We start from the raw sequence: 21,856 nt of genomic DNA on the forward strand, positions 1-21,856 counted from the left end.
TTGGGGCCGGTGGTGACACCTACAACGAGCTGACATGAGGAAAGTTTCCAACCGAATTCTCATACAAAAACAACAGTTGACCGGCGTTGCCCGGTGAAACGTTGTTGTGATGTCTCGTGTAAGGAGGAGAAATGCGTACCATCACGTTTCCGACTTTGATAAAGGTCGGATTGTAGCCTATCGCGATTGCGGTTTATCGTATCGCGACATTGCTGCTCGCGTTGGATCAAATGACTGTTAGCAGAATACGGAATCGGTGGGTTCAGGAGGGTAATACGGAACGCCGTGCTGGATCCCAACGGTCTAGTATCACTAGCAGTCGAGATGACAATCATCTTATCCGCATGGCTGTAGCGGATCGTGCAGCCACGTCTTTCCTGAGTCAACAGATGGGGACGCGTGCAAGACCACAACCATCTGCACGAACAGTTCGACAACGTTTGCAACAGCGTGGACTATCAGCTCGGAAACCATGGCTGCGGTTACCCTTGACGCTGCATCACAGACAGGAGCGCCTGCGATGGTGTGCTCAACGACGAACCTGGGTGCACGGATAGCAACATGTCATTTTTTCGGATGAATCCAGGTTCTGTTTACAGCATCATGATGGTCGCATCCGTGTTTGGCGACATCGCGGTGAACGCACATTGGAAGCGTGTATTCGTCATCGCCATACTGGCGTATCACCTGGCGTGATGGTATGGGGTGCCATTGGTTACATACACGTCTCTGTCACCACTTGTTCGCATTGACGGCACTTTGAACAGTGGCAGTTACATTTCGGATGTGTTACGACCCGTGGCTCTACCCTTCATTCGATCCCTGCGAAACCCTACATTTCAGCAAGATAATGCACGTCCGGATGTTGCAGGTCCTGTACGGTCCTTTCTGGATACAGAAAATGTTCGACTGCTGCTCTGGCCAGCACATTCTCCAGATCTCTCACCAATTGAAAAATTCCGGTCAATGGTAGCCGAGCAACTGGCTCGTCACAAGACGCCAGTCACTACTCTTGATGAACTGTGGTATCGTGTTGAAGCTGCATGGGCAGCTGTACCTGTACACGCCACTCAAGTTCTGTTTGACTCAATGCCCAGGCGTATGAAGGCCGTTATTACGGCCAGAGGTGGTTTTTCTGGGTACTGATTTCTCAGGATCTATGCACCAAAATTGCGTGAAAATGTAATCACATGTCGGTTCTAGTGTAATATATTTGTCCAATGAATACCTGTTTATCATCTGCATTTCTGCTTGATGTAGCAATTTTAATGGCCAGTAGTGTATATTTATTCCGCAGTGAGACAAGTCGGTCAGTGCCTTCATGGAAAAAGTTTGCAGTTGCCTGAGGAATCATGATCTACGTACGTGTGCAACTCATCGTCCAAATCAAATCGACGTCCGCGAACGTTTTCATCAGAGCTCCAAAAACACGGAAATCGCGTGAGGAGACGTCGGGACTGTAAGGAGGATGTGTAAGGGCTTCACAATGAACTTCCGCAGCGTAGTCGAAATAACTTTGGCAACGTGTGGCCTCGTCCACATATGTCGACTACGCTGCGCAAGTTCGCTGGGAAGCCCTTACACATCCTCCTTACAGTCCGATGTCTCGCCATTCGGTTTCCGTATTTTTGGAGCTTTCATGAAATACGTTCGCGGACGTCGATTTGATTCGCACGATGAGGTGCAAGCCTGGATTCTATCATGATTCCTCAGGTAACCGCAATCATTTTTCCGTGAAGACATTGACCGTCTTGTCTCACAGTGGGATAAATGTATTAACAATTATGGCGATGCGTTTTGAAACAGTCGCCCGGCAACAGCAGAGCTCGTTGGCAGCGGCAGGCGTGGGGCAGGCATGATGACGTCGAGGCGGTGCCCGGGGGCGACGAGCCTGACGGTGACGGAGGACCGGTTCGGCGTGCTGGAGGACGAGAGGACCGGCGAGCGGCAGGCCGTGCGCCGCTTCGCGCTGGACAGCGGCCGCGGCCTCTCCTTCCAGGTGGTCACGCTCGGCGCCGCCGTGACCGCGCTCTCGCTGCCTGACCGCCGAGGCGCCGTCGAGGACATCGTGCTCGGCTTTGACAGCCTGCAAGGTCTCACCGCCACTGCTCTCCTCCGTTTTTACTCCACTGCCTCGGTAATTTCCAAGAATGATTGCCTATCGAAGTCGTGGAGTTCAAACGATCCTGTAAATCGATCCTGCGGCTCTTGTGGCGGGCGTTATGAGTATGTTTACGGAAATACAGAAGCGTCCGATCTTACCCGTCGGCTTTGACCCATGACGTCACAAATGTAGCGGAAACGACTATAAACGACAATTCCAATATGGCGGATATAAAAACATCGCATACGTATTATCCAATATGGCGGATATAAAAACATCGCATACGTATTATAAACACTGAAATACACAAGTTTCACAAAAAGCCTAATGTCTCTAACGGGACAAGCGTGGGAAATTGGGGGTTTTTGGGTGGGGACAAACTAAATATACACAAATGTAGCCACCGACCGCCATACAAAACCACGCAAAACAACGAAATAAATCAACATCACAAAACTGACCAAATACCAAAAAACACATTCCTATCCAGAATCGGACACTTCCCTTGACCTATGTAGCTCAACAGAACCTACCGATCACATCCTCCAATACTAGCACTCCGTCTTCAGGCCACAAGTGGCCCATCGGGACCATCCGACCGCCGTGTCATCCTCAGGTGAGGATGCGGATAGGAGGGGCGTGTGGTCAGCACACCGCTCTCCCGGTCGTTACGATGGTTTTCTTTGACCGGAGCCGCTACTATTCGGTCGAGTAGCTCCTCAATTGGCATCACGAGGCTGAGTGCACCCCGAAAAATGGCAACAGCACATGGCGGTCTGGATGGTGACCCATCCAAGTGCCGGCCACGCCCGTCAGCGCTTAACTTCGGTGATCTCACGGGAACCGGTGTATCCACTGCGGCAAGGCCGTTGCCTCACATCCTCCAATACAAAAAAAAAAAAACGAACACTTCCCTTACACCTACATACATCTACAACAGCTCCCAATCACATAAATTACGATCGAACACTTCCGTTGACCTATATAGCTCAACAGAACCTACCGATCACATCCCCCAACACCAACCTAAAAACCAACACTTCCCTATACACCTACATACATCTACAACAGCTCCCAATCACATAAATTACGATCGAACAAAGATAATAATAAACAAGTGGTACTCGAGGCCAGGCAGGGGGGGGCTGCGCCCCCCCCCCTGACCCCCCCCGCCAAAAGAAAACCTCCCAACCTAACCTCATATTCAGGGCTACGCTACAGATCAATGTGTAGGTCCCTAACGTCACGGGTCAAAGCCGACGCGTGAGATCGGATGTTTCTGTTGACACAAAACACACATCAAAAACAAAAAAAAAACGGAACTTACCTCAAAAAAGTTCCAGCCCCACAAACTAGTTTGGCCACCACAATCACACACAAATGCACCCTAACTAACCACTTTCGGCCTATACATTTTACCCACAGCCCTTAAAAAAACCCGAAAAATGCAATAGGCCTCTGGGACACTCTTCCGCCAACAGTACTCATCTAAATGAGACTGAAGGTTGGAAGAGCGCCTCTTCCCCCTCCCAAGAACTGACTTAACCGCCCCCCACATCCCCTCAATTGTGTTAGTGCAAGCCCCAGTATCATAATTCTTAAATTCTAGACTGTGGTTCACTACTAAATGATTAAATCCCCTGTCACCCAACCCCCTATAAGAAGAAAAAGCATCAGAAACTATTGTGGACCCGGGCTCTACATACTCCTCAATTAACCCCACTAATTCAGCCTTCGACCTCCCCTCCACAACCCTAAAAACACATTCAGTACCCCCACCCCCGTGAACAACAGCCCCCCACACCCAAAGACCAGCCACAGACTTCCCCCTCCCATACTTCCTTTTACCAAACTGCGACTCGTCCACCTCCACAAGCACCCCATGCCCACCCAACTTACCCCTGTACTTAATAAATTCCGAACACACTTCACGACAAAAGGAATACCAGTCTAAAACAGTCCTCTCACTCACACCAGTCTCAAACGCGCAAAAACTCTGTGGGCATCTATAACAAAAATAATATGTAATAAGCACAATCTCACGCATGCCCAATCTAGACTTCTCGAACCAGGTACCACGCCTTATAGAACGCCATACGCCATCTTTCCGGCAACACCACATGTATCCGTCGCTGGTCCGAGAGGCCGGAACTTTAACCAATTTCATCGCCTCAAGGCAAAGAGAACACTTAACAACTTCGGCGATTAAACCGAATAGTTGTAAGAACTTGATAAGTTCTAACGCTGTCTCGCCCATCATCGCCCTCAACCGAACACTATTAAGGCGGTCTTTCATATCCATTCCTAAACAAAAAACCACAACCAAATACACTCAATAACAAACTCACCCGACATACAGCAATGAGCATTAAATTAAAACAAACGAAAGCCATGAACACACCACCAGAGAGCACCACAAACAAAAACAAGACTAAACTCCGCGCCGTAATGACGTCACACACCACAACACGCTTACGTCACGGGTCAAAGCAGACGAGTAAGATCGGAGGTTTCTGTTGACCCATGTTTACGGTGGTCACTACAGCAACGACAAAAGAAGAACGTTACAAAAATACTTGTAATTACAAAGGAGACGACTTACCTTACTCGTCGTCGGTGTTGTCGTCATGTGAAAGTCCGTGTGATGTGTACGCTACGGGAACAATTCCCCGTTTGCCATAGCCTGGGTAAAGTCTGCCAATATCATGCAAACGCAATTTGTGGAAATAGAGGTACTGAAACAAGTGTAGTCCGTCTCTTTGTCCTGAACGCCCTTCTCTTTTAATGGAAGACTTCACGGATTTCCATAGCCGCTCGATGTTCTGCGCGTGCACACTGGCGTCATCCGAAGACACGAACTCTACAGAGTGGTTGACGAACTCGTGGTCGAATCCTTCTGCTTTGTGTGTCTTGCAGGACTGAAACCCGTCTCTAATGACTTTACTACCAGGCAGTATGAAGTCCTTCACCAGACGCCCTAAAGTGATCTTGTCTCTGCACAATACTGTGACAACGAAACATTTCCGGCACTGTCGTTCTATTCCACGGAATAGCGTAATATGTTCAAATTCACTCTTTGAAGGTCGTCCTCTATAGTTCTTCCTTCTTGCTATGTGAGATTCGTCCACTTCAACAACTTTACTCGGTCCACCAATAGGTACACTGTCGTTCGCCACTACCACATAACACACTTCTCTGCAAAACCCGGAATAGTCGTACACGGCAGCAGCAGGTAACTCAGCTTCCGATACTGTTCCTTGCAAGGTGTAATCTCGAATCCAGCAAGATAGAAGAATTACGCTGGTCTGCATCGATAATTTGGAAGATTCTAAGCATGTATTCTTGCTGGTACTCAGTTTTCCGCACTGTCCGCAATGAAATTTTAACGGTATTTCAGCAACGAAACGCTTCTTAATGAAGTTTTACACACTTCGCACCACCACAGTCTTCACAGTACCTTCTTTCCTCGTCCAGTAGTACTCCATATTTCCGACAAAAAGTGAAACAATTTTCTACGCTGGATACGAATGGAATTAGATTTTTCCATGTGAGAGAATCCGCCGAAGAAACGTCAAGAACACCAGACATCCCACTCACTACCGACATAAATCGTCTGGGTTTCCCTAGCGACTCACAAATAATTCGCGGAGGTATGTAACTTAGAGCAACTAAGGGAACGACGGAAAAAAGATAAAAATGACGATCATAACGCCCGCCACCAGAGTCGCATGATCGTTTTACAATCGCACGTTCGACACGTATCGATTAGATTCCGCGACTTCGATGGGCAATCATTCTATTAAATTACCGCCGGTAATTTCTATCCTACACAATTACAACAGCGGTTTGTTATAGAGCAAACAACACTGTCTACCATATTACGATAAACAGCAAAATGCGATACTACCCGTCGGCTTTGACCAGTGACAGACTGAACGTGTGACAAACGAGGTAAACAACTTGGCTGCTATAAAGTCAAACCACTGGCGCTATTCTGAAACACAACAGAGAAAGTTTTCGTACGAGGATTTACTACACTGGGAAAACAGATAGTTCGAATTACAGCTATTACGATCAGTCATATTTAAAAAAGAGAAATATTGCTTGGAAAGCTGGTGCATAAGTTCGTAGCGTTTTTCTGTAAGTTTAATAAACACCACAGGTACACATAACACAGACTTTAGTCATCAATTATATATTCTCCTTCACTGTTTGCAGCAGTCTGCCAACCCTTCGATAATTTTTATATTCCGCTACTGTAGAAATCACGTGGCTTTGAAGAGAAAAACACGTCGAGCCATGTTCGGAGAGCATTTTATTCCGAAAACGAAGTTATTTTAAGATTGTTCGATAGAGAGCGGGAAGGGTAAAAATCTGAGGGCGTAAAGTCAGGTGAATAAGGTCGATGTGGAACGACCTCCTAACCGAACTCCACCATAGTGCTTTTTGTCAGTCTAGCAGAAGTGTGTGGAGTAGCTGAAATGGTTCAAATGGCTCAGAGCACTATGGGACTTAACATCTGATGTCATCAGTCCCCTAGAACTTAGAACTACTTAAACTTAACTAAGCTAAGGACATCACACACATCCATGCCCGAGGCAGCATTCGAACCTGCGACCGTAGCGGTCACGCGGTTCCAGACTGACGCGCCTAGAACCGCACAGCCACTCCGGCCGGCTCATGAAGGAAACTTTCAGTATTATTTAATTATTTTTGGCGCTATGCAAACATAATATAATTTTTATCTGCCACAGACTGTCGGCGTATTGACAGACGCAGACGATTTCACAGAGTTTCGCACTCAAGTTGCCACGTAATAGTGCCTTACTTAGTTTCATACTCGAAAAAAGGTCTTTCACATAAATATGTCCATCAAAATATAGTAGCTCTTTTGCAACCTCGTTATGGAGACTTGGAAACTCTACCTAAAGAAAGTAATGTAGACGTCCTGAACAGTTTGAACGCAAAAATATTTGTCATTAAAACTGGAATTACCTTGCAGGTCAGTCAGTTACATCTTCACATGCACAGGGGTGCTTTCAGCTGAAACGGCGAACTGTCTCGAAAACAGCTGGAAAATAGATGTAAGACTGACAGTGTCCTCAAAACCTTTATACGTACAACTACCCTTGTAATTCTATCAAGGCCACAATTAATTCTTCAGACCTCGCGTTTTCTTTACTGCCAGTGAGCTTAGGGACCACGACTGCCTTTGTCTAAATGTGTCCCTCCTACAATGCGATTTTCTTTTTAAATGCGTTCCCATCAAATCAGAAAATACTTACTTTGCAATGTCATGCTGTGGGCAGTGTGCACTGAAGTCTGCAATCCATTCCGGATGTTCTAATTTTCCTTTCTGCACTCCTTTTTCCTTCATAAATTCAACAATAGCTACTTTTAAGTCTAAAAATCGTTCGACGCATGCTCCCTGACTTAACCAACGTACTTTGCCGTACTATGCAGTGATATGTAAAGTCTGCGTACCCTCACTCAGTTCCATTGGAAACTGTCGCAAATGCAATGGGATAATGTGTGCGATTTCAGAAATTTTACTGTTCGTAACACCAATTTCATCACGTGTTCAATGCTTCTGAATTTGGCACATGGTGCTTCTTGATGTACAGAATAATGGAACCTGTCTGGCTATTTTTTGCTCTTTCTTTGTCAACTAAATCTTTAATTTCTTTCTGCATGGTACTGTAAAGTCGTTTCGTAGAAAATATATAGCATCTGTCGCTTATGCGATTTTAGAATTCTCCTCCCTGTTCTGCCAATCCCATTCATTTTAATTGATTGTGAAGATAGATTTCCAGACTGTCTCTTTTTCTGCAAGCAGCCGCTGGACCTGTGGACGTCGTTCATATCCCGAACAAACAGCGAACTGCAAACAGCGCTGAAACTACGATTCTCAGAGAGTTTTGGCGACCGAAAAATTCCGCTCTGTAATGCTAAATGAAATGTCGCACTGTTCCGAGTACTTCCGAGTGACAGGCCGTGCCTTCGCCCCCACACGGTCAGCACACGCTGCGCTCGTGAAGTTTGGTACGCCGTGGCTTGCTCTGGTTCCAACAATCTTCATCAAACTCCGAAGGTCTTCATGAACTTGGAGAGTCGCTAATGCCAAAACGATACTCCCTTTCATACCCCTCGACTCTTATAACTGCCATCTGGTTTTTGTACAAATTGTAAATAGCCTATCGCTCCCTGTATTTTACCCCTGCCACCTTCGGAATTTGGAAGAGAGTATTCCAGTCAACATTGTCAAAAGCTTTCTCTAAGTCTACAAATGCTATAAACGTACTTTGCCATTCCTTAATCTATCTTCTAAGATAAGTCGTAGGGTCAGTATTGCCTCACGTGATCCAATCCAAACTGATCTTCCCCGAGGTCAGCTTCTACCAGTTTTTCCATTCGTCTGTAATGAATTCGCGTTAGTATTTTGCTGCCGTGACTTATTAAATTGATAGTTCGGTAATTTTCACATCTGTCAACACCTGCTTTCTTTGGGATTGGAATTATTATATTCTTCTTGAAGTCTGAGGTTATTCCGCCTGTCTCATACATCTTGCTCAAGGCTGTCAGTAGTTCTGATGGAATGTGGTCTACTCCCGGGACTCTGTCAAACTCTTCACGCAGTATCATATCTCCCATTTCATCTTCATCTACACCCTCTTCCATTTCCATAATATTGTCCTCAAGTACATCGCCATTGTACAGACCCTCTATACACTCCTTCCACCTTTCTGCTTTCCCTTCTTTGCTTGGAAATGGGTTTCCATCTGAGCTCTTGATATTCATACAAGTGGCTCTCTTTTCTCAAAAGGTCTCTTTAATTTTCCTGTAGGCAGTATCTATCTTACACCTAGTGATATATACCTCTCCATCCTTACATTTGTCCTCTAGCCATCCCTGCTTAGCCATTTTGCACTTCCTGTCGATCTCATTTTTGAGACTTTTGTATTCCTTTTTGCCTGCTTCATTTACTGCATTTTTATATTTTCTCCTTTCATCAATTAAATTCAATATCCCTTCTGTTACCCAAGGATTTATACTAGCTCTCGTCTTTTTACCTACTTGATCCTCTGAAGCCTTCATTACTTCATCCCTCAAAGCTACCAATTCTTCTTCTACTGTATTTCTTTCCCCCACTCCTGTCAATCGTTCCCTTATGTTCTCCCTGAAACTCTCTACAACCTCTGGTTCTGTCAGTTTACCCAGCTCCCATCTCCCTAAATTCCTGCCTTTTTGCAGTTTCTTCAGTTTTAATCTACAGTTTATAACTAATATATTGTGGTCAGAGTCCACATCTTCCCCTGGAAATGTCTTACAATTTAAAACCTGGTTCCTAAATCTCTTTCTTACCATTATATAATCTATCTGAAACCTTCCAGTACCTCCAGGCCTCTTCCATGTATACAACCTTCTTTCTTGATTTTTGAACCAAGTGTTAACTATGATTAAGTTATGCTCTGGGCAGAATTCTACCAGGCGGCTTCCTCTTTCATTTCTTACCCCCATTCCATATTCACCTACTACATTTCTTTCTCTTCGTTTTCCTACTATCGAATTACAGTCACCCATGACTATTAAATTTTCGTCTCCCTTCACTACCTGAATAATTTCTTTTATCTCATCATACATTTCATCAAATTGTTCGTCATCTGCAGAGCTAGTTGGCATATAAACTTGTACTACTGTGGTAGGCGTGGGCTTCGCGTCTATCTTGGCCAATCTTGGCCACAATAATGCATTCACTATGCTGTTTGTAGTAACTTACCCGCACTCCTATTTTTTATTCATTATTAAACCTACTCCAGCATTACGGATATTTGATTTTGTATTTATAGTCCTATATTCACCTGACCAAAAGTCTTGTTCCTCCTGCCACCGAACTTCACTAATTCCCACTATATCGAACTTTAACCTATCCATTTCCCTTTTTAAATTTTCTGACCTACCAGCCCGATTAAGGGATCTGACATTCCACGCTCCGATCCGTAAACACCCGTTTTCTTTCTCCTGATAACGACGTCCTCCTGAGTAGTCCCCGCCCGGAAATCCGAATGGGGGACTATTTTACCCCCGGAATATTTTACCCAAGAGGACGCCATCATCATTTAATCGTACATTAAAGCTGCATGCCCTCGGGAAAAATTACGGCTGTAGTTTCCCCTTGCTTTCAGCCGTTCGCAGTACCAGCACAGCAAGGCCGTTATGGTTAGTGTTACAAGGCCTGATTAGTCAATCATCCAGACTATTGCCCCTGCAACTACTGAAAAGGCCCCTCTGGCCTCTCAACAGATACCCCTCCGTTGTGGTTGCACCTACGGTACGGCCATCTGTATCGCTGAGGCACGCAAGACTCCCCACCAACGGCAGGGTCCATGGTTCATGGGGGGAGGTATAAGTAAATAACAAAAAATATATAAGTGATTAAATAACAGGGATTAAGGTAATAATCCCTCAGGATAATAATGTACGATGACCACATGCTTGAATTTTAGTGCTGATTTATCCACAAAAGACAAATTTTCTTTGAATGATGGCCCTGCACAGGGTAATACTATTCACAGTAGTATAGATGAAATCTGAAATAATTGTTCTAGTAGAGCGAGTAGAGCATTTGAAGGCAATGCCTACCATAAACCAAAAGCGTTGTTAAATTCAGTTAAAACCACAAATTTCCTAGCACTTTACCAATTCAATCAAAGCTCCTTGCAATAAACAGTTCATCACTTGAATGTTGGTCATTTAACTTTCTTAACGTTCGCAGTTTCTAAGTCTCAAAATCACCAACCGATGTAAGGAAAATGACTAACTAAACGTTTATAGGATCATGCATGACTCAGAACACCATCGAACACGAGCTCCGCCTTCGCTACTCAGTCGATCTTAACCCAGCAACTATCAACAGCAAAAGACCAATTGACGAAGATACCAGCCCTACACGCTGTCACACGACATACCACCTTGCTCAAATGAATATCTATAAGCATTACCATCATTCGTTTACACAGTCATTTCGCAAGCTCTAAATATTTCATGTATATATAGCATATAATTTTGTACACATGTATTTAAATTTACACATTGTCATATGACTCATTTTCTACTTACACTTTTAACGTTGCAGAAATCGGAACCGCCATCACCAGTCAAAAGTGCTCCTTTATTCTTTCTCGCCGGTTCCGCTCTACGTTAATCAAATGCTTTCTTACAAATACTAACACGCAGATTTAGCATTAAATAAACACGGACAAATATTAGTATAAACCCTCCCTGCAGAGGCTGACTATTTGGTGTATATGTGGAGAACTTTGTTTTGGGCGCACAGCAGTAGTAATCGAAGAATTCTGTTTATAATAAACAGGTAGTTTAACTTACCCTTATGCCGAACATATTCATTTGTTAACGGGTTTCATGCACAGGCAACATATTGGTATCTATTGTTATAACTGAACGATTTACGTACAATTGTTAATAATTTATTTTGTAGAAGTGGTACAAACACGGTAATAATTTTCAAGGAATTGTCCGTGTCTAGCAATTTTAAAACCGTTCTCAGATTTATTGTAGTTCCTGTGGACGCGATTTTAGTATTTTTGGTGGGTCTATATTTTACTCTCAAATAGAACCACAAACTCACTATTTTGGCATACTTTGGCTGGCGGTTTCTCAGTTCCTCTTCTCTCCCCTCGTTGGGAATTACAGGCAGCATTCACTCTGTTTGCGCTTATCTGTGTGGCCCGACAATCACCTCGCAACTTACCTCCTATGTTTATGACTCAACAGCAGACGACACAGCGCCGTCACTGTCAAAACTGTCATATTAAGCGACATTGTGACCTGGTATCTTACAAGCATCCGTACAGAAAGATACGAGAATGATTTTATTCCTGGGGAGTATGCGACGTGAGTGCAGCTCCAAGAATGTACTGCAGGCGGGTGTTAAATGACTGTGGGCAACGGAAAATAATAAACGCTAAAATGAAGATTTGGCCCTGTCTGTCTACCCCCGGAAGCAGATCTTAGGCTCTCTTAATGCTCTTTAACATATAAATTCCAACCTAAGCAGACATGAATGATTAAGGGAACTAATTATACTAAATGATAAACGTTGTTGCTGCTTATACATTTATTTTATATTAAAAACAATCTTTATTACAAATGTTAATATTTCCTAACTAAAATTACTGATCCATTGAACAAATCTGCTCTTTTATTATGACTGCGCGATCTAATATAAATAACGCGAAATGACTGACATCATCTATGTACCAAACACAAGAAGACACCACTTTTAAAGATGATCTAAAATGGAGTGCAACGTTAGTGGAAATAAATCCTACGTGATCACAGCTGTTAACCATATAGCCCCTAATAAGCCAAAGCAATTAGCAATGTCACCGTATGTACTGCTTCTGGTTCGTCGGAGTGATGGTTCTCGTACATGTCTGCGATGGTGGAAGAACTCCAGCGACAAAATAAACTCTTTCAAAGAGTAGGACGGCTGAAGGCGGTCCTCTGACTACTATACTCTAATACTGTCGTCTCCTCTCTGTGTTCTACAGACGAGAAACGCGAACTCCCAGCCACAAGGACGGAGTTCGGATAACGTAAGTATAGGCAGAAGACGTGCTCTCAATCGCAGAACGCTGCGTACTCAACGACGACTTCCAGCCCGGAGGCGAAGTCCAGAACCGTGTAAGCTCACAATAGTACAGTGCCTAAAAGTTCTAACTATAAAATCTCGTGAGAGCAGAGACAGCAAGTCCCTCCGTACCAACAAGAAGCTGATACTGAGCGACCGTCACACCCGGGAGCTCAAAAATGGAAGACAACGTCTCTCCAGCGCTGGCTTCCCAGCAAGGCTCGGCTCCCCACCATCGTCATTCCGAAAACGAATCATATTCCCGAAACCACGGAATATTCTCCCTCTCTTCAGATTCTTCCGAACGCCGACCAACCAGACTCTAGTCTTTTGACATCCAGCGCGTAAAGTTTGCGAGGAAAAACCTATACTCGTACAATGGTACGCTTCTGAGTAGAAATCCTTGGAAATAATCCAGCCTGCGTGGTTTCCGAGGTGCCGCTTCTTCGTTTCTCTCACCTGCGTCCAAGATTTCCGTAGTTTCCGAAGCATAATCCCTCTGGTTCGGCTACAAACCCGGCCGGTCGCGACTCTATTGTGCTCCAGCGCTTAGGTGCTACGACATCCGTATTGCTGTTTCTTGTGTTTAAGCAGGACCAACACACCTGTGTGGACCTTCCACCCAGGGCTTGAGTTCCGCCTGCCATTTCATTTCCACTGGTGTTCCAACCTCTACTAGTATGGTAGTAAAGACACTCTGTCACTTTCATGCAATAGGCGTTAACAGTTATTTACAAGGTGTACGTGACAATGTCAGTCTCCCTTAAATATTCATATATACGATGTACTACCTGTCAAATAATACCTAATGTTGTTGTAGATCGCGGCAGAGTATGTGGAAGAGTGCTTGTAAGGTGCGAAATTACAGCCACTTTACACAGTAACTATGGTCGGAGATACAAATTTGACCAATCAGTTGTGTGGAGACACTGTTAAGTGGTGGTCGCGTGACCATAGTGTGTCAACGTTTTTGTGTCACAAATCGCAGTGGGGAATCGTCTCTAAATTAAATTTACAAGACGTTCTCTAGAAACTTTTTAGGAAAAGAAAAGTGTGTGCCAAGTTTGTTCCACACACCTTGACTCCTGGACAAAAACACTGATATGTAGACACCTAGCGCGACTTGATTGCAAAACGCGGAAAACACTTTTCTGATAAAAGATCATCGCTGGTGACGACACTTGTTGTCATCAAAACGAAACTACCACAGAACGGTAAAGTGCCGAAATTCACATGAAGGATCAATAGTTTGAAGTCACAACCGACGTTCAAGACAATGTGAATGATTTGCTGATTTTTGGGGCTGAGCTTAAGTGCACCTTCATTCAACGTCAGCACTGAGGCCCCAGAAGATGTCTACAGCCACGTCAGGCTGTAACAACGCGCTTGTTCCCGGATCTCCAACGACGAGGCGTGGTACTGACTCAGACAATGCCAGAGTCAATGCCTGCAAATTCCTTGTCGGATGCTGATGTGCTGCCTTGCGCCTTCGTGGACCAGTGGCTCAACACGGGCTGCTGCTAGGCAGTACTGGGAAGAAGACATAGTTATTGTAAAACTCAGGAAAATATATGCCTGTTAAGTGAATGATCTCTCATTGGCGCCCTGGTGCTCCACAGGACCTCACCACCGCACCTCCACTTGTCTACACTCCACTCATGTAGGAGGCCACCTCTGGTAGGCTCTGCAGCATCACGATTATATACGTAATATAGGGGTCGAGAAGAATTTGCGATTCTAGCTGTCGGCTTTGACCAGTGATGTAATGGTCATGGATGCTGTGACACTACTTCTTGGTCCTCATTTTGGATTGGATTTCTTCATATATCATTGTTTGTTGTTATATTTTAGTTGGTTGCCAAATTGTATTTCTAAAGTCTGCTGTGCATGGGAAACAAAAACTGTCTCTTGTATTTCGGCGCGAATTGCAATATTTAGTCGATTTATCAGTCTTCCTTTCATTGTGATATGTTACAAATTCATATTGTTTACCGTGGTCTCCTTCCTACTAGAACTGTAGTCACTTTTTCAGATATCTACTCTGTTTATTTCTTTTTCGATAAGTAGTTTATTTCTCATGAGTACATATATTCGGAACTGAGTATCACAATCGCCACTTGAGATGTATGGCTAAAGTCTATTTTTCTGTATTAACTTCGATTTATTTACAAGAAAAAGTTTTTTTCAATTTGTATTGTTTATCGTGATTTCCACTAGCGCTACAGTCTGTTTTTACGAGACTCGATTGGACTTCTCTCCGACAAATACGTAGTTAAAGCTCTTCCCGTCAAACTCTTTTCGACATGCTACTGGAAATTCTGTATCTTCGACCTGCGTATAGAATTCTCCATTTGCCTTAAATAAGTGAAGAGTAATTCCCGATACTAGCCACGATTTATGTAGAGGAAATATTTTTCTGTGCGCGCTCCGTCCCTTTAGTCCAAAAAGTTTCGAGAATGGATTAATAAAAAATATATGAAAGTTAAGATGGTCGTTTTAATGCTTCAAGTGTTCTATATTGCACCCGCCCCCCACTTGAATACGACATACAGAAAGTTCATACAACCATGTCAGATGATACTTTCTTTGGGATCTTGTTCAGCTCACGTGTCACATTGTCTTGAACGTCGGTTGTGACTTCAAACTATTGATCCTTCATGTGAATTTCGGCAGAGCCTACCAGAGGTGGCCTCCTACAAGAGTGGAGTGTAGACAAGTGGAGGTGCGGTGGTGAGGTCCTGTGGAGCACCAGGGCGCCAATGAGAGATCATTCACTTAACAGGCATATATTTTCCTGAGTTTTACAATAACTATGTCTTCTTCCCAGTACTGCCTAGCAGCAGCCCGTGTTGAGCCACTGGTCCACGAAGGCGCAAGGCAGCACATCAGCATCCGACAAGGAATTTGCAGGCATTGACTCTGGCATTGTCTGAGTCAGTACCACGCCTCGTCGTTGGAGATCCGGGAACAAGCGCGTTGTTACAGCCTGACGTGGCTGTAGACATCTTCTGGGGCCTCAGTGCTGACGTTGAATGAAGGTGCACTTAAGCTCAGCCCCAAAAATCAGCAAATCATTGCGAGATGTCAAGATGGCGTGGGAACGGAAAATCTATCAGTCATATGAAGGACAGCCCGAGAGGCGGTTCTAGCATACAGCAGGTAAGGGGGTCCTTGTACTGCCAAAATATGGCAGCAAAGGCGCCCTGCTCCCAAGGTGAACAGCTCGCAGATGGACAGATCGGTTCTTCATTCACAGAAAATTGGTCAAATCCCACATCGTCATTCATATCCCGTTATGATCAGCAGGAGCGCAACTCATAGAGTTGAAGTTCCTTCCACAGTCAGACGGCTGAGGATTCATAGCAGTGGATTCCAAGACGGTGTTGGCTGTAGACTCTTGGTTGTATTCACCAGGGAAATCTGCAACTAATAGAGCTCACCTACCATCGGTATAAGTGATGCAGATGGAATGACCTAAATCTGAGTGTGAGTGGAAGGAAAGCGAGGGTTTTACAGCACTCAATGACGTGATTCCCCCTGTAATGGTGACCGAATGTGCCCCCGTTTTCTAAACCCATCAGCGTTCTTGGCTGACCTAATGTTGAACTTCAGGGCCAAGGTTTGCAGCCTGAAAGACATTCTTGTGTCAACCCTTGGTGAAGTTACTACATGCACCCCCATTACAGAAGAGCATTGTGTCCGCTCTGCACTGTCATCTAAGTGCTGAATCATGTGTTCCTGATCTTCTCTCGCGCAAATTACGAGATAATAAGCCTTCTGCCTGTTTGTACTTTAATTCTTGCTAGTGTTGACATTAGTTACGCCGCCGTTGCGTATCCGGCGGACGTGTTCCACTTATCGTTATTCCAGTCGGCTCTAACAAAATTACATTTAATTACTATTCTGCTGTGCAATAAAGCACTGGAAAAGTAAAATTATGTAACATCACAATTTGTCTAAAACGTAATGACTCCTGGTGTCTTCTACTGCAGCTTTATGTGGCAAGAACTCAGGCAATGGAGGGGGAAGTCACTTTCAAAAAACACTTGGCATCATTCGCTTACAAGCTTCGACCTTCGGTGTGGTTCATATCGTCGTTTTAATTTATCCCTGTCTGTAGGCTCGCCGGCCGGGGTGGCCGCGTGGTTCTAGGCGCTACAGTCTGGAACCGCGCGACCGCTACGGTCGCAGGTTCGAATCCTGCCTCGGGCATGGGTGTGTGTCATGTCCTTAGGTTAGTTAAGTTTAAATAGTTCTAAGTTCTAGGGGACTGATGACCTCAGAAGTTAAGGCCCATAGTGCTCAGAGCCATTTGAACCATTTTTTGTCTGTATGCTCAGTCAAAGCTCCAAATGCATTGTCCCATCCAACAGTGATGCGCTATCATATTCTGTGTGAAATCTCCGATAATCGTCTATGGCGACACTGGCCGTGATCCAGCATGTGCTTGAAAGTGAAAGCCCATAGAAAACTGCTGTTTTGAGAGGGCACAACTGCTTCAAATGCGGTTGAGAGCGTATGGAAGACGAACCCCACACAGGACAATGTGCAGTGTGTACGTGAAGTGTTGAACTCACACTGGCAGTTAAGCATTCACATGAAACTTCCTGGCAGATTAAAACTGTGTGCCGGACCGAGACTCGAACTCGGGACCTTTGCATTTCGCGGGCAAGTGCTCTACCATTGAGCTACCAAAGCACGACTCACGACCCGTTCTCACAGCTTTACTTCCGCCAGTACCTCGTCTCCTACCTTCCAAACTTAACAGTAGCACTTGCCCGCGAAAGGCAAAGGTCCCGAGTTCGAGTCTCGGTCCGGCACACAGTTTTAATCTGCCAGGAAGTTTCATATTAGCGTACACTCCGCTACAGAGTGAAAATTTCATTCTGGAAGTATTCAAATGATAAAATAATTGAAGGGGACAATCAAGAGATTCACGCAGGGCGTTATGCCCAATTGGAAGTTGCATCATGGCGACGCACCGAACTGGAGCAGCTTTCTCTGTCTCCCTACAGTACCTGTGTGGCGCAGCGGACGATTTCCCGTTCCCCGAGTGTAGAACTTCATGAGCCAGAAGCAGAGGTCAAAGCAGCATCCAAGATATGACGGAAGACATTCCGGAAAAGGACCTCCAGGGCGCCTTCCAAGTGTGTCGCCAACCAAGACTGATATTTTAATGAATTTTAATTGTTCCTTCCGAAATCTTCAATACGTTTTTCCCACATTTCGACTGTTTACGTTTCATACAAACGCTGTAATTTACTGCAGTACAGTGTCCGAGACAGTGAGTTGACACTCCAGCAGCATTCAGTTATGAATGAACTCGCAAACTGCGATTATGGTTCCGCATCAGCTGTAGAATATTTTATTTTAGAACCAATGACAATTTGTGCTGGAGTGAGACTCGAAAACGGATTTCCCACTTGTCGCGAGTGGTCGTCTTAACCACTGTGATTACAGGCTGTTGGTGGAGTTGGTGAAGACGGAAAGCCTCGCTCGCCGGGTGGAATCTGAGCTAACTATTTGTAGTGTCGTTGTGACAAAATGGTAGATATCGAAATAGATGACAGAGGGATAGAAAAACAATTAAAAGCACTCAAAAGAGGAAAGGCCGCTGGACCTGATGAGACACCACTTCGATTTTACACAGAGTACGCGAAGGAACTTGGCCCCTTCTTGCAGCGGTGTACCGTACGTCTCTAGAAGAGCGTAGCGTTCCAAAAGATTGGAAAAGGGCACAGGTCATCCCCGTTTTCGAGAAGGGTCGTCGAACAAATGTGCAGAACTATAGAACTACATCTCTAACGTCGACCAGTTGTAGAACTATGGAACACGTTTTATGTTCGAATATAATTACTTTTCTGGAGACTAGAAATATACTCTGTAGGAATCAGCATGGGTTTCGAAAAAGACGATCGTGTGAAACCCAGCTCGCGCTATTCGTCCACTAGACTTAGTGGCCCATAGACACGGGTTCCCAGGTAGATGCCGTGGTTCTTGAATTCCGCAAGGCGTTTGATACAGTTCCCCACAGTCGTTTAATGAACAAAGTAAGAGCATCTGGACTATCGGACCAATTGTGTGATTGGATTGAAGAGTTTCTAGATAACAGAACGCAGCATGTCATTCTCAATGGAGAGAAGTCTTCCGAAGTAAGAGTGTTTTCAGGTGTGCCGCAGGGGAGTGTCGTAGGAGCGTTGCTATTCACAATATACATAAATGACCTTGTGGATAAAATCGGAAGTTCACTGAGGCTTTTTGCGGATGATGCTGTAGTATATCGAGAGGTTGTAACAATGGAAAATTGCACTGAAATGCAGGAGGATCTGCAACGAATTGACGCATGGTGTAGGAAATGGCAATTGAATGTCAATGTAGACAAGTGTAATGTGCTGCGAATACATAGAAAGAAAGATCCCTTATCATTTAGCTACAATATATCAGGTCAGCAACTGGAAGCATTTAATTCCATAAATTATATGAGAGTAGGCATTAGGAGTGATTAAAATGGGATGATCATATGAAGTTGATAATCGGTAAAGCAGATGCCCGACTGAGATTCACTGGAAGAATCCTAAGGAAATGCAGTCCGAAAACAAAGGAAGTAGGTTACAGTACACTTGTTCGCCCACTGCCTGAATACTGATCACCGGTGTGGGATCCGTACCAGATACGGTTGATAGAAGAGATAGGGAAGACCCATCGCTTCGGTACAGTAACATTTAGTAATCGCGAAAGCGTTATGGAGATGACAGATAAATTCCAGTGGAAAACTCTGCAAGAGAGACGCTCAGTAGCTCGGTACGGGCTTTTGTTGAAGTTTCGAGAACATACCGTCACCGAAGAGTCAAGCGGTATATTGCTCCCTCCTACGTATATCTCGCGAAGAGACCATGAGGATAAAATCAGAGGGATTAGAGCCCACACAGAGGCATAGCGACAATCTTTCTTTCCACGAACAATACGAGACTGGAATAGAAGGGAGAAGCGATAGAGGTACTCAAGGTACCCTCCGCCACACATCGTCAGGTGGCTTGCAGAACATGGATGTAGATGTAGATGTAGAATTGGGAAATCCGGTTTCGAATCCCACTCCAGCACATATTGTCATTTGTTCTGAAACATTCTACAGCTGAAGTGACCACGATTCGTGGTGGTACCCTGGACATTACGAGAGGCGGGAAATTGTTCGTAAAAGGAAGCGTGATCACTGCCGACAGTCGTGCTGGACAATGTTCCAGGGTGCATTACATGTTTAGGCCTCCCGTCATGTGGGAGCACGCCCAGTACTGTCGAACGCGATCGTTTTAGTGGAGGAGGAGGAGGAGGAGGAGGAGATTAGTGTTTTAACGTCCCGTCGACAACGAGGTCATTAGAGACGGAGCGCAAGCTCGGGTGAGGGAAGGATGGGGAAGGAAATCGGCCGTGCCGTTTCAAAGGAACCATCCCGGCATTTGCCTGAAGCGATTTAGGGAAATCACGGAAAACCTAAATCAGGATGGCCGGAGACGGGATTGAACCGTCGTCCTCCCGAATGCGAGTCCAGTGTCGTTTTAGTGGTCCTCCTCTTTGAACACTCATCAAAATGGTTCAAACGGCTCTAAGCACTATGGGACTTAACATCTGAGGTCATCTGCCCCCCTGAACTTACAACTACTCAAACTTAACTAACCTAAGGACATCACGCACATCCACTACCGAGGCAGGATTCGAACCTGCGACCGTAGCGGTCGCGCGGTTCCAGACTGTAGCGCCTAGAACCGCTCGACCACACCGGCCGGCGAAACTTTTTGGGCGCCACTTATAATTATTGTCTTAGAATGAAAGTGTCATTTTCGTTCGTCTCGTTGCATATTTCTTTCAGTTACCTCCTGTACTATACTGTAGTTGCTCTTTCTGCGTATGACAGATTTCTACTTGGCCGTGACACGTCATGCGAAAGTTAGCTTCATACTTCAGTATTTGTCGATTGGCTCTGATGCATAATTTATGATGCCAAAGTTTTGGGAGATCCTTTAGGGCACGCCAAGGGGGATGACCAGAGAGTTTTTGGCCATATAGCACGTAATTTATTTATTCGTTTCTCTCTCAGAGCTGCAAGGATATGAAGTGGTAGCAGATTAACGCCAATGAACTTCCCAGTGATTTGCCTTGCAGTCCCAATCGCTATGAGACGCGGGTGGTGGAGGTGTTGTTGTGGTGGCGCAGACTATGTGGAGCACTCGGCGCTGTCGCTGAGCGGCGTGATGGGCCGCGTGTCGGGGCGCGTGGGCGGCGCCAGCTTCCGCCTCGGGGAGAACATCCACTTCGTCACCGAGAACGACGGCCACCACCACCGCGACGGCGGGGTCGCCGCCTTCCACAAGGTGCGCCGTAACCGCTTCTTCTTAGGGTGAACTCTTTAAGGATGCCTGTTAAAACTGGTACTTTCAATTTTTCTTTATATCGGGGAGAAGTATTTGCAAATTCTTTCCAGATATTTTTCTATATCCATCATCGACAACAGGAAATCATGATCTTAGTGGTGTGTCTCTCAGTGTTAGTAGGGGAACCGTTGGTCACGTGTTTTGGGGGGAGCCGACCAATCGGCACTCGGGCAATTGGAGCGAACGCTGCCTAATTGCTTTCAAATAATCTTGTTCCAGGAGCTTCCTGGATGATGGTGATGATGATGATGATAGTGGTGGTGATGATGGTGGTGGTGGTTTTTGAAATAGGACGTTAAACAGCGAGGTCATCGACGCCCTAGTTTCGTAGAGACAGCTAGTTGGTGTTAATTGCAGTTGCCGCGAACTTGCAGTTTCTTCATGAGATTGTTCGACTTATTTCGGTTTATGAAGAGACTGTTCGTGTGCAAAGACGCACTGTTAAATTATTCGTCAGGTGCTTCATGCTACGGCTAGATTTACATTGGTTTCGTCCTGCTAAACTCGATACGAATCGCGAAGCGAATATGTATACATCGCGCGATGCAGCTAACGATGTGTGACGTCACTAGATTCGAACCTGGTTACAGAATTGGACTTCTGTCACTAAATCCTAAATATTGTACAAGAATTTCAAACGTTCTTTTCATCAGTTTAGTTCGCTGAATGATTTAC

At 45.0% G+C, this 21,856-nt stretch overlaps 1 protein-coding gene and 1 pseudogene across 1 annotated transcript; one reads left to right on the forward strand and one right to left on the reverse strand.

Annotated features, from left to right (window-relative positions):
* Positions 1-1,858: 1,858 nt before the first annotated feature.
* On the forward strand, positions 1,859-21,467 carry LOC124775614 (aldose 1-epimerase-like). Its single transcript, XM_047250443.1, has 3 exons — positions 1,859-2,093; positions 20,964-21,147; positions 21,401-21,467. Exons 1-3 carry the CDS (start codon positions 1,859-1,861, stop codon positions 21,465-21,467), a joined length of 486 nt encoding a protein of 161 aa, XP_047106399.1.
* LOC124778931 lies at positions 2,861-2,978 on the reverse strand (annotated as a pseudogene).
* Positions 21,468-21,856: the final 389 nt, after the last annotated feature.

Source organism: Schistocerca piceifrons, chromosome 2, assembly GCF_021461385.2.
Source record: "Schistocerca piceifrons isolate TAMUIC-IGC-003096 chromosome 2, iqSchPice1.1, whole genome shotgun sequence".
Taxonomy (NCBI): domain Eukaryota; kingdom Metazoa; phylum Arthropoda; class Insecta; order Orthoptera; family Acrididae; genus Schistocerca; species Schistocerca piceifrons.

Bases quoted from the DNA above. Each gene is read 5' to 3' on its own strand.
- LOC124775614 (XM_047250443.1), top strand. From the start codon at position 1,859: ATGACGTCGAGGCGGTGCCCGGGGGCGACGAGCCTGACGGTGACGGAG. The intron at 2,094-20,963 runs GTCTCACCGCCA...GTGGTGGCGCAG, and splicing joins CGGCTTTGACAGCCTGCAAG to ACTATGTGGAGCACTCGGCG. The intron at 21,148-21,400 runs GTGAACTCTTTA...ATCTTGTTCCAG, and splicing joins CGTAACCGCTTCTTCTTAGG to GAGCTTCCTGGATGATGGTG.